General features: G+C 45.1%; 1 protein-coding gene across 3 annotated transcripts in view; it reads right to left on the bottom strand.

Annotated features, from left to right (window-relative positions):
• The window catches only part of FAM91A1 (family with sequence similarity 91 member A1), a 56,153-nt gene extending 45,816 nt beyond the window's left edge, over window positions 1–10,337 (bottom strand). Inside the window, exons 1-4 of one of the 3 annotated variants that reach the window (XM_024102620.3) lie at window positions 10,311–10,337; window positions 4,146–4,230; window positions 2,917–3,068; window positions 1,724–1,781 (exon numbers count right to left, since the gene is read on the bottom strand). In XM_024102620.3, the coding sequence (XP_023958388.2) occupies window positions 1,724–1,781; window positions 2,917–3,000 (142 nt within the window). In that variant the 5' untranslated portion in view covers window positions 3,001–3,068; window positions 4,146–4,230; window positions 10,311–10,337. Of the gene's footprint in view, window positions 1–1,723; window positions 1,782–2,916; window positions 3,069–4,145; window positions 4,231–10,053; window positions 10,259–10,310 lie in introns of those variants that run through there. The other 2 variants (XM_005288781.4, XM_065586084.1) reach the window with 2 other exon arrangements.
• Between the last annotated feature and the right edge of the window lie 2,128 nt (window positions 10,338–12,465).

Below are 12,465 nucleotides of genomic sequence, written 5' to 3'. Positions count from 1 at the left end.
CCAGTTTGGCTTTTTTTAAATGGATACCCAATGGACCCAAATAGTTTCTTGTATCTTACAATTTAACCATATTTGGTATTTTTCTTGCCTTCCGGCTTCCTTTTTATTTAGGTATGTGCATACTATACACCTTTTGGGCCTCAAATACAATGTTTAAGTAACCTCCATGGTCTCTCACTTTTCTTAAATCCCTCTTTCTAAAGTTTAGCGTCTCAGCGCTAGCTTTTGTTACAAAACTCCAATGAAGAAGTTTAACTTTATCACATATTAGTCACTTAGTGGCTGAACTACAATTGTTTCTCAAGTAATACACAGTTGTTGGTTTGAGACTAAATCAGGAGTCGCTTCTGTTTTTGAACTCCAAGCAATTCAGTGGTGCTGAAAAACTGCTTCTCTCAACTATCTCCCTTTGTGACACATGTGCAGTTAATGAGATAGTTGAAGTCACCCATTATTACTGTGTTATCAAATTGTGAACTCTCCCCTCTCTACCCACCCACAGTAGAAACGTATAAAGGTACAACAGGGAAGAAGGCAATGAAAGCTAGTAGGGAAATTTCTCAAGTTAGATTTTAGCACCCAAAAAACATCAATTGTCTTGTTCACTAGGGTTTTCCTTAGTCTGCCAAAGGGGCCAAGGATCACCCTTCATTTCACTCCCCTTCCCTAATAATGTGACCCTTAGGGTATGTGTTCACTGCAGAGTTAAGTCTGATGCTTACTCAGGTGTTGCCCTTAGCCCCTCTCCCATCCACACACAAAACCTCTCACCTGAGTTTAGTGCTTTCAACCCAGGCTAGCTGGCAAGACTAGGGGTATGGGTTAGAGCTTGGGCTCCGCTTTCACTTGGGCTGACTTTACAGTGAGGATCATAGGCACCAACTCCATGGGTGCTCCGTGGCTGGAGCACCCACAGGGAAAAATTAGTGGGTGCTCCACACCCACCAGCAGCCAAGCTCCCCCCTCCTCGCCTCCTTCTCCCCTCACCCCAAGCGCACCATGTCCCCACTCCTCCCCCTCCCTCCCAGCACTTCCCGTCCCCCCGACTAGCAGCTGTTTGGTGGCACTTAGGACTTTCTGGGAGGGAGGGGGAGAGGACTCGCTCAGGGAGGAGGTGAAGAAAAGGCAGGTCAGGGGTGGGGACTTGGGGGAAGGTAGTGGAATTGGGGCAGGAAGGGGGCATGGCTGGGGTGGGAAAAGCCGGGGTGAGACGGGGACTTTGGGGAAGGGGTGGAATGGGGGTGCAGCGAGGGTGGTGCAGGGGCTGGAAGAGGCGGTGAAGGGCGGGGCCTGGGGGGGTCAAGCACCCACCAGGCAGAGGGGAAGTTGGCGCCTATGGTGAGGATACAAGCTAACTTGGGTGCTGATACTCCTGCAGTGCCTTCCTACAATTCTCTCACACCATGTGCCCAGAAGAAGGACAGACAAGTTCTCCCACAATTCACTGGGAAAAAGCACAGAGCAGCCCAGATTACTGCAGCACAAAGAACCATGGATTTAGCACAATAGCACAAAGAAGTCCTATTAACACAAGAATGCAGTACCAATGAGGACACTGCCCAGGATAACTCTGCATGAAGACACACCCCTACTTCAAAACTACTACTTACAGGTTCTACACCTTTAAAAAGAAGCTGTGATGCAACTGAAGCCTTCAAACGGTTTTCAGAAGCTGCATTTATCTACCTCACTAAACAGAAGAATGCAGCCAGATAATACTTACAGTCAGCAGCAGTAAAGTTAGGCAATGAATCGTAGCTTTTTTCACTGTTCATTATATCCTTTAAAAAGCAACACACAGAAAAGAAAAAAAAAGCTTAATTTGTAGCAAGAAACAGATTTTTGGACCAATGTAGGCCACTATTTGAGAAAGGGGTGTTTTTTTAATATCCATGAGCATTTAAAACCTAAAATAACGTGTACATTTTCGATATAAAAATCTACCCCTCAAATTGAAGATAAGAATTTGACAAAGAAAATCTAGCCTGCTAAAATCAGTTAACTTTTGAGAGATCTGGCTTACTGTAAAAGTGATGTGAGAACTGTACCAAAAATTATATGCTTACTATTAATGATGATCAGATCCCTTATATTATAAAAATCCCAGAAAGCCTGACAGGCAAATTACTAAGGGTCTAAGTCTATTTCCATTAAAGTCTGTAGTAAAACTGGAGATGTTCATCCAAACAGTGGAAGAAAAAGGCACTAATGAAAATAGCTAATAGTAATCACAGTAACAATTATCAATTTACTCTATATTAAACTGTATGCATCTTTTACTCAAATGACAAAATATTATGTGTACTGTACCCAAAAGAAATGACAGAAGGTTACCAGCAGAGCTGGTTGGGCACTTTTTGATGAAAAATGCCAATTCACCAAAACGGTAAGAGAGAGTCAGTTATGACAAATTTCCTCATTCTGACCAATTTTTTTTAGATGTTTCAAAGTTGTCAAAATGGACTGTTTTGACATTTTCAGCATGAAAACGTTCCATTTTTTTTTTCCAGGTCAGCATGACTTTGTTTTGAAATGCAAATTAATTTGTAGTAAAAAAAAGTTTAAAAGGTCATCATTGAAATAAAATGTTTTGATTCAATCTGAAATTTTGGGGATTTTCGGTTTGCAAAAAATTCGGAGTTTTCAATTGATTCAGGACTGGAAAACCATTTCCCATCCAACTGCTGTTGCCAATCCCTAGCTCTGCAGAGAGGCACTTGGGGGTAGGCTGAGTTGTGATTATCAGCACAATTCTGAAGCAGCTTTCCTTCATGCTGCTCATTAGCAGCAGTAGTCTCTCCAAGAGCAAACAACAACAGTCATTGGACTGGCTGGCAGACATTACAATGCTACAAAAAGCATTTCTAGAAGTACAGAGCATGACATGTTTTGTTTTAATTCTGTTCCCAAACTCACCTCCATTATTCCTGTGTAATACGAAAATGGTGTTATCCTCAGGCCTTTTACCATGATGTCAGACAAATGGTAAGGGTAGAGCATGAGATGATCTCTACTGTATTTTAACAGTTCTTCATAGTATTTTCGTTCTTCTTTCTTGACATGCTTAACTGGGGGGGGCGGGGGGAGGAGGGGAGGGAGAAAGGTCAGGCTAATATTCTGTTACACTGTTCTCTCAAAATGGTGCAGAGATGATATTTTTACATTTAAACTGCATGGCAACACAAAAAAGGTTAATAGTAAAATGGTATGAAATTGACTTAAGAAATAAAAGGGGGAGCTGATCCGAAGATGTTGAACACCAACATCTGCTATTAACTTCTATAGGAGATACAGGTGCTCAGAGTCTCTCAGGATCAGGTTGGAAATCAGAAAGATTACTCGTGATAAGATTAGCTATTAAGCTACTGAATAATTTCCCAAGGAAATAGTGAAAACCCAATGAGAGTAATTTAAAGCTAACTAGAACACAGCACTGAAGAATATATTGTACGGAGCAATCCTGCATTTTCAGCAATGATAGAATAATCTTATTGTTTGGTTTATTATGTGTCTCATTTCTAAATGCCATTCTGGCATAAACAGACACGAAAGGAGAATGAAATATACACTCATGTTCATGATTTAGAATGCCTGGAGTTACCAGCAAACCTCCTTTTCAAGCAGTGAGAGCTCTGTCCACTGCAGAAGAGAAAGTGAGTACAACCGGTGTGACTCTAATGAGAATTCTATGTTAAACAGCTTGGACCCCAGGCCTCCTTCTTTATACCTGTCTGGGCTCCTTCTAGAGGGACACTTCCTTTGACATCATGGCTGTAAATTAGTTAAGTCCTCCATTAACAAGCCCTAACCTTGTTTGAAGGGCTCAGATGGCACACAGGTGACTAAGTTGGCTATCAGTAAGCTTCACTTGGAAACCTGCAGAGTCTGAAGGGTGCATTCCACAAAGAAGCCACTGCAATTAAGTGGATTTCAAAGTTAATTTACTTTTGGGGTTCTAGCATTAAAAGGGTGTTTTGCTGGGGTCTTTTTTGGTGGAAATTTGGAGGATTGAGATGGTTCTGACAGGTCTGTAGTAATTTCAGTGACCTACTTTTGTAAGCTATTAAAGATGACCATACACTCAAATGAAGGCTTTAGAAGTACAGTCAGTTATCAAATTGAAGTTATCAGTGTTCCACACTCACCTAAGTTATTTCGGTATCGTAGCTGATTGCGGATACTATAGAGTACAACCTGCTTTTCATACTCCCTCTGAGAGTTTCCAAGACCCTATGAAACAAAATATAAATGTTATTGTAGTTGAACTGTATAGTCCTTTAATTAAATCAGTGTAACTTGTACTACAGACAGGTATATTCTACTACATCTACTGAATTCTCCTCATCTGTCATTGTAGTAATAGGAGGTCAAGATTATCCATCTAAGTGAATTAATGCAGGGTACCTTTGAACCGTACTTTTCTAAGGCTATGTCTACACTACAGAACCTATGCTGGCATAGCCCCCACTACAAACCAGCATACACTGGCAGAAAACCTTTTTGTTGGTGTAAGAACACTACCTCTCCAAACAAAATTTTCTATGCCACCAGAAGCCCTCTTCAGTCAGCATAGCTGCATCTACACTCGGAGTTTTGCTGGCATAGCTAAGTCAGTCAAGGATGTGGTTTTACCTCTGACCGAAATAGCTATATGCCAATATAAGTTTTAAGTGCAGACAAGCTTAAGTGTTCTTGCACCACTATACTGACCAAAAGAAAGAATCAAATCCTGAAAACAAGTCTGTATGGGCCACATATGCTCATTAGGACCCAATCATGCAAAGTGTCAAGCATCTCATAAAGTGCTACGCGCTTGAGTGAAGGAAGGTCAGAACCTTGCAGGATTAACTTCTTAGGCCATATCTATACAAAGCTGCATAGAGTTTACTAAAGTGTGATGTAAAACTGATTTAGTTAAACTAATGCAACTTTGGGATAGATGTAGTTTGTAAGCTTGGTTTAAACCTGAATGTAAGAATGTCCACAAAGGTTTACACTCAGAAAAGAGGTGTGTTTTTCACTTATGTTTGCTAATATGTAAAAAGCCTAGTGTAGACCAGGCTGTAGTTTTAACATGCGCTAGCTGGTTAAAGTATACCCTTGGCTCCCCCTTAGGCTTCACTTTGACCAACTAATACATGTTAAAACTACAGCTTGCCTTGTCTACATTAGGATTTTAACAAATTAGCCAATGTCTTTTTTCCTTAGTAAAGACATGGCCAAAATTGCACCAGTTTAACTCAGCTGGCTCAACATCACTTTAGTTAAACTGGTGCAAAATTTGTGTGTTTAGACAAGCCCTTAGTTAAACCAGACGGAAGTCCAGTAGACACTAGAATTAAAGAATGGTTGTGACAAGGTACACTAAACCCTAAGGCCCGCTGCTGGAGGCCTCACAGTCCTACCACATCCTGCCCCAGAAAAAGAGCAGAAGAGGTGAGTCCTCCAAGAGGCTGAGAGAAGGACTGCATGGGAAGCAGTCAATTAGAATAGAGAGGCTGCAGGGAAGGAACCAGAGCCTAGCAGCCTCATATGAAAGGAGCTGCCGGGCCTAAGTAGATTCAGTTGCTGGCTGGAGCCAGAAGAGCATGGATGGTGCTCCCGGCTCGGTGCAGCAGTTCCAGTACCTGGACAGAGCAGTTGCCGGACTGGGGGAGGAAGGAAGATGCTCCTGGCTGGCTGCTGGGACTCAAGCAAGACTTCAACCCAAGATAAGGGTGAAGCTGAACATGTTGGGACCATGGGGAAGTGGCCCAGGGAACAGTAGCAGCAACAGGTTAAAGGGATGCAGTGGGTGGCTGCTATTTGCAGGGTCCCTGGGTTGGGACCTGGTGTAGTGGGTGGGCCCATGTCCTCCAGCACCAGCCAGAAGGGAAGTGACTAAGTGTCTTGAGAAGGGAGTTTACATACGCCCTGGGAAGGGGCTGAAGACGCCAAAGGGATCAGTATGTATAGAACTTTAATACCCCAGATGGGGGGTGAACTGAACTGAAAAAGCAACTCAGCTGGAGAGCTAGGGTCGGTTGAGGCTTGCTACAGAATGAAGAGTCTCCAGGGAGGAAGCCTGGGGGCACTGCTCCATCCCAGAAAAGGAACTATTTGAGATGTAGCCCTGGAGTGGCTGTGGACACCAACCAGGGTACTGGGATAGGCCTTTTTGGACTGATGAAGGTTTTAGCCCAGGGAGCACTGCAGAAGACGAACAAGGGTACTGTGATAGGCCCCACTGGACTGTTTATGTCACAAGAAGTCTATTTTGTTTCACACATGGACTGTATGAGACTCTGCCAGAGGGTTGAGCCACTGGAAACCCACCTGAAAAGTGATGCTGCTGACAGAGAACACAGCAAGAGCTAAGCGAGAGCAGGCACACGCACACCCACTAGGAGGCACTCACGTGAGGTGAGTGGCCCTATCACAGTGGCTTGTTTTGATTTAGCCTAAATCTGCTATTAGAAACAGGTTTAAGTGAAATCAAAATAAGTGTCCCCAAAACCCTCTGCAAACTGGATTTTAAAGAAAAATTTTTAAAATCACATCTTAATTTAAACCAGTGCAACTCTGAACAGAAGCAAGCACTTAATAAGGAGAAGAGCTACAAACTGCATTATAGAGCTCCTTGAATAACTCCTGATGTCAGAAGTAAATCTCATACGGACTCTAGTCTGGGCATGGGGGGGAGGGGAGAAATCAACTAGCCATTGGTGAACAAGAAACTTTTCCTAACAAGCCTGGAGGACAAAAGCACCAATTAATTAAAAAAAAATTAAGGCTTAATTTGTTTAAGGAAGGAAGGTCCCAATCTTGCAATCCAATCTATAAGTCTAGCACACCAAAGACTTTAATGGGGCACTGCATGGGCAACCGGCGTATGTACATACACACACAGTTTCAAAAAAACAGGACCCAAGTTTCTAGCCCTTATGATTGAACATAATTTTCCAAAAGTGACCCAAGTTTAAACTGATGTATTGTTGCCTTCCGAATATTGCACAAAACGAAAACATTGTAGTGAGCATATTTTCAGATACTTTCATCTATAATTTTACTAGAAGAAAGTTTTATAAAAGAAAAAATAAAACAGGTAAAAATTATTTGAGGCTTTTACTACTGTTACAGAAGGTGAACAGACATTAAATTTTAGGAAATTTATTCAGTTCAAGCCCATTTTCAGTAAGAATAAGAGTTAATTCTTCATCCACTATAACTGGTCTTGCTCAAGACTGAACTACATAATCCTTAACAGAACTGAACAATCTGAGGAACAGCCTTAAGTATAACAACTTGAAGCTCAAGGGAAAGAATAATGGCCAGTCACTACTTCTGCGGGACAGTATATTTACTAGTCTTCAAAGGCTATTATCATGAACTGATGGAGCTAATCAAACAATTTTAATGCATGAACTGAATATACCTGGTACTAATATCACACACTTCTCAATATGTTTGGCACCAGAAATTTTATCTGGTGTTGTTAATTTCAAATCAATTTCACTTTCAAATATTCATTCACTGAATATTTTGTGAAGTCCAACAATAAGTAACCGTTTCAAGAGAGGATATAATACGGTATAAACTGTCATTTCAAAAACATGTTTCAACTACTTGAGGCCAAGCATAAAACGTGTTTGCCCTGGAGACAGGGCCGGCTCCAGGGTTTTGGCCGCCCCAAGCAGCCAAAACCAAAAAAAAAAAAGCCGCAATCGCGATCTAAAAAAAGCCGCGATCGCGATCTGCTGCGGCAGTTCGGCGGGAGGTCCTTCACTCCCAGGCGGAGTGAGGGACCGTCCGCCAAATTGCCGCCGAATACCTGGACCTGCCGCCCTTCTCCGGAGCGGCCGCCCCAAGCACCTGCTTGAGAAGCTGGTGCCTGGAGCCAGCCCTGCCTGGAGACCCTTCAATTATTTTTCTTCTACAGTTTAGCTGTGCAGCAGTAAAATTTCATTAGCAGGTAATTCCTTGCAGTGGCACTTAGAGTCTTAAGCCTTATATCAGAGGGGTAGCATGTTAGTCTGTATCCACAAAAGCAATGAGGAGTCCGGTGGCACTTTAAAGACTAACAGATTTATTTGGGCATAAGCTTTCATGGGTAAAAAGCCCACTTTGGTGCCACCGGAATCCTCGTTGTTTTTAAGTCTTATATAACGCTTTGAAATCCTTAGATAAAATGTAACATAAATGCAGGGTGTGCACAGATCCAACCTTAAAGCAAGTAAATTCACACTGAGCTTCAAAGCATCAGCTGCTGGAAAAGAAATGGATTATGTTGCAGACAGTTTCCACATACTGTTAGATGTCCAGATAGAAGAGAATGTGTAACTACTGCCACTCTCACTAACAGGAAAAGATACTTTTACTCAAACTTCCTTTTTTTTTTTTTTTTTTTTTTTTTTTTTTAAAGTGTTCTTCCGAAAGCATTGCAGAAGTTACATTTAACTGATGTTTTATCTAGTAGCAAGACTTAAATTAACTTGAGACTATTTTAGGCTGATTTACATAAGCATTAGCAGTGCATTTTCAGGTTTACAGGTAAAGAGAAATAAAATCACTTATGTTCCTGCTACAAACTAGCTCTTGAAGTCTCACTAAGGAGCTCAATAATTCATATACCAGGATCTACAGTCAATGTTCATCTTTCTTCCAACACCTTTTCTCCCTTTCTCCTGTGTAAGAGAAGGAATTATTTTTCAGTTTCTGCTTTGAAGTAGCATAAGACTCCTAAGATGAAAAGAGACTTTCCTTTTTGAATTTAAACAATGTATCATTTGGGCTGTCAGAAGCCCATTAAACGTGGCACTCATCAAAATTTCATGGGGTTTCCATTTTCATTAACGCTTATTGTGACATTTCCCTTATTGCTGAAAACTAGAGCAGCATAGTTCTTGAAACCTCTCCTGGTTTAGTGTACACAGTACAGTGTTGACCTAGTCGTTTAAAGCTTCACTATGAACCACACTTCCATGTTATGATTGTTTCATCTCAACCTAACAGGCGTCAGAACCACCTGTGCTTTCCAGCAGCACCTAGTGATCAAGCACCACACAGGGAGGGATGGAGACAGCCAGGACAGTCTCTCTCTCTCAGTTCACTTACTGAAAACTGAGATGTTTTAGAAGCACACACTTACAGCACTAAGGCCACAAGCTTAAATAGCACCATTTTTTCCCCATGATGCTCTGGAGTCTATCTGATAAATCCCAACTCCCCAATGTCAAGACAGGAGGCAGATGAGATCCATAGTCCCAGAAGGGTGGGGGGCCCAATTACCCTTTGCCAAGGACCTGAAGGTGATGAAGAAGAGAGGATGTGTTGATTCTGTAAGATGGCACAGGCGACAAAGGATAGATACCAATATGAGAGATGGAGGAGCAAAAGAAGGTGATTGGGGCACAAGGAGTCCCCTTCATGGGGAGGATGAAGATAGGTGGAGTAGAGAGGTAGGTACGCCCCCCAGTTGCAGGTGTAGCGAGAGGACCTGATAATGGGAATGACAGAGCCAGTGAAGGGGCAGCTGAGACTCGAGAGAAGGGAATGGTGTTGCCCCAGAAGCCCTGCCTGGCACTGGGAGGCAGGACGATGCTTTCACCTCTCCAGTAACTAGGCTCCCAATGCCTCTCGCTGACACCGGCAGCCCAGCGGGTGGCTGACGATCCCCGCCTCTCCCCGCCGTACCAGTCGCTGTGTAGCACTGGCAGGGGAGGGATCCGCGCTGGCCATGGCACCTGTCCAACTCTGTGGTCACAGGGAGGCTGGTGTCCGGTCATGGGCTGATGCTGGGGGAGGGGCTTTGGTACAGCTACCCCTCCCCCCAGGCCGGCGTCGGTCAGACGCTGGCGGGAGGGGGATGGTACCAGCCCAGACGAGTACCAGTACTTGTCTAACGCTGGCGGGAGGGGAGCTGGTACCGGCCCGGCTGCCCTACCCACCCCGGTACCGGTGAGATGCTGGCAAGAGGGGGGTTAGTACCCACCCGCCCCTCCCCCGGCCCGGTGGGGCGCTGGCGGGAGGGGGGTTGGTACTGGCCCGGCTGCCCCTCCCCCGCCATGCCGGTACCTGTCGGACGCTGGCAGGCAGGCGGGCCCAGGGGTAGTTGTGGCGGATGTGGAACTCCACGTCTATGTTCATGGCGAGGGGCCGGGACAGGCTACGGCCACCCGCTCCTCACAGCCCCAACGCAGGGGGGCGCTCCAGCACGGGCTCCTCCCTCCCGCCGCGCAGCCTCTACCGACACCTCGCTCCCCCCCACCCCAAACCACTTCCGCGTTACGCCCCCCGGAAGCGCCACCCCAGCCCTACGTCATTTCCTGCACCTGGGCTTGAACGCTCCGATAGTTCCACGGGCGCCCGGCTGGCTCACGGGGCTCGTGCACAGTGGGAAAGGTGGGACTGGCCCTTTAAGGGGGAGGGGGCTGCAGATGCGCACGCAGTGTATGACGCAGTCAGGGAGGGCGTTTCCGCTGAGTCCCTTCCCTTGCCCCCTGTCTGGAAGCGCTCAGGCGCCTGCGCCATCCTCTTTCCCGCAGGTCTCCGAGCGCTTTCCCCCAGCTACCGCGGGGTGCCTGGGCGCCGCAGTCTGGCCCCCGCCCGGCTGCGCGGGGCCGGTACACAGCGCCGAGCCCAGATTCCAGCGCGGCGCTCCCACGCCCCAGGCTAGTGCCCCAGTGTCTGCCCCCTGTGCACCAGCCTACGGCCCCACCTCACAGCCGCGACCCCTTCCTGCCCAGCCCCCGCACGGCTACGCTCCCTGGTCCTCTGCCCCAAACAGCGTCAGCCCTGAGCCTGTCCTCACTCTCTGTCATGCCTCCCTGAGCCTGACCCACAAATTGCTCCACATCTAACTCCCAGGCCCGGCCCCTCTAGCCACCCCTCCCCCAAATGCTCCTGGGCTCCAGCCTACATCCCTACTGCCTCCACTCCCCAGTAGTGCTGCAGAAGTGAGTCCTGAGCCCCTCCCGCCAATCCCTCAGGTTAAGTCTCAGCTCCCTGTCTGTTCAGGTGCCTCCTATCGCTGCCCCCTACCACAGGACTCTGAATTGGACTCCATTATTTGAATTGAGTTGTACTTGTGAAGAGTGTACAGCTCCTCCAGTGTACATTTGGTATAAATTAGGGGTGTCAACCGTATGGCCTGCGTTACGTATTCAGATTCTCCAGAACTTAAGCTGTCTTTTTTTTTTTTTAAAGTTTGGTAGCCTCATGGCTGCCAAAATAAAGCTATGCCTGTACTATGCACCTTTGAGCGACACAGCTGTGCCACTAAAAGGTGTGCAGTGTAGTCGCTCTATGTCAGCAAGAGAGAGTTCTTCCACCGACAAAAGAATTCCACCCCCAATGAGAGATGGTAGCTTTGTCAGGGGAGAGCTCTCCCGCCGACAAAGCGCTGTTCACACCAGCACTTTCATCAACTTTTGTTGTTCAGGGGGGTGTTTTTTTCACACCCTTGAACGACAAAAGTTTTACTGATGAAAGTGCAGTGTAGACAAAGCCTAACTTTCCAAATGTGAAAGAGCTGTAATCAAAATGTTGTCTGCCTGAGTCTGCAGATAGCTTAAAACAATGACTCTGCAATGGGAAATTTCCAGTATCCTATTAATCTGATTGGAGTGTCAACTTTAAAACCAACTGATGGTATCTCATTGGTATCTCTGATTGGAGTTTCAGAGTAGCAGCCGTGTTAGTCTGTATCCGCAAAAAGAAGAACAGGAGGACTTGTGGCACCTTAGAGACTAACAAATTTATTAGAGCATAAGCTTTCGTGGACTATAGCCCACTTCTTCTTCTGATTGGAGTGTCAACATTAACTATTTAAATCACGGACCATTGTAATGCATGGAATGGCGGGGGGGGGGGGGGGAGTGAAATCCCACTGGGCTGGTAATTGCAGAGGGGAAAAAACGAGACTCACAAAGACTGAAATGGGAGAGAAAGGAAGAAGGGCAGAAATAATCATGGCCTAAAGGTCATTCATCTGTCTGTCTGACAATAGGTCACTGAACAAATAATGACTGATAACTAAACGTGTAGTTAATGCATAAAACCAGAACATTCTCCTGTTCATCTCTGCAAACCCACTGATGTTGTGAGCATTCCGTTGCGCATTGTCACACACAGTGAGCCACAGGATCAGTGTAAATATGGAAGTCAGTTGAAATAAAACTCTTAACTGCTGCATTGCATCTGGTTTAGATGTAAGGTTTTGTCTGTCCTTTAGAATTTTATAGATACTGTTATTGAGACTGATACCAACTTGCTATTCAGTAGTATTTTTCTCAAGCAGGTTGCACATTGTTTAAATACCCTTTTACTCTTATTTTGAACTTCTTGAAAATAAAAGTATAGGGCTATTTAATTTTTGCTTTAGCTGCACTATATTACTACTAAAATATATTTAAGAGATTGCTGTTTGAAATGTCACGAGCAATCAGAACATGAAAGTAATACCTGCTGAAAGAAAGTGAACACCTG

The sequence above is a fragment of the Chrysemys picta genome, chromosome 2, assembly GCF_011386835.1.
Source record: "Chrysemys picta bellii isolate R12L10 chromosome 2, ASM1138683v2, whole genome shotgun sequence".
In the NCBI taxonomy this organism is placed as follows: Eukaryota; Metazoa; Chordata; order Testudines; family Emydidae; genus Chrysemys; species Chrysemys picta.
The sequence above is the reverse complement of the archived record's forward strand: the minus strand, read 5'-3'. Positions and strand labels throughout refer to the sequence as shown.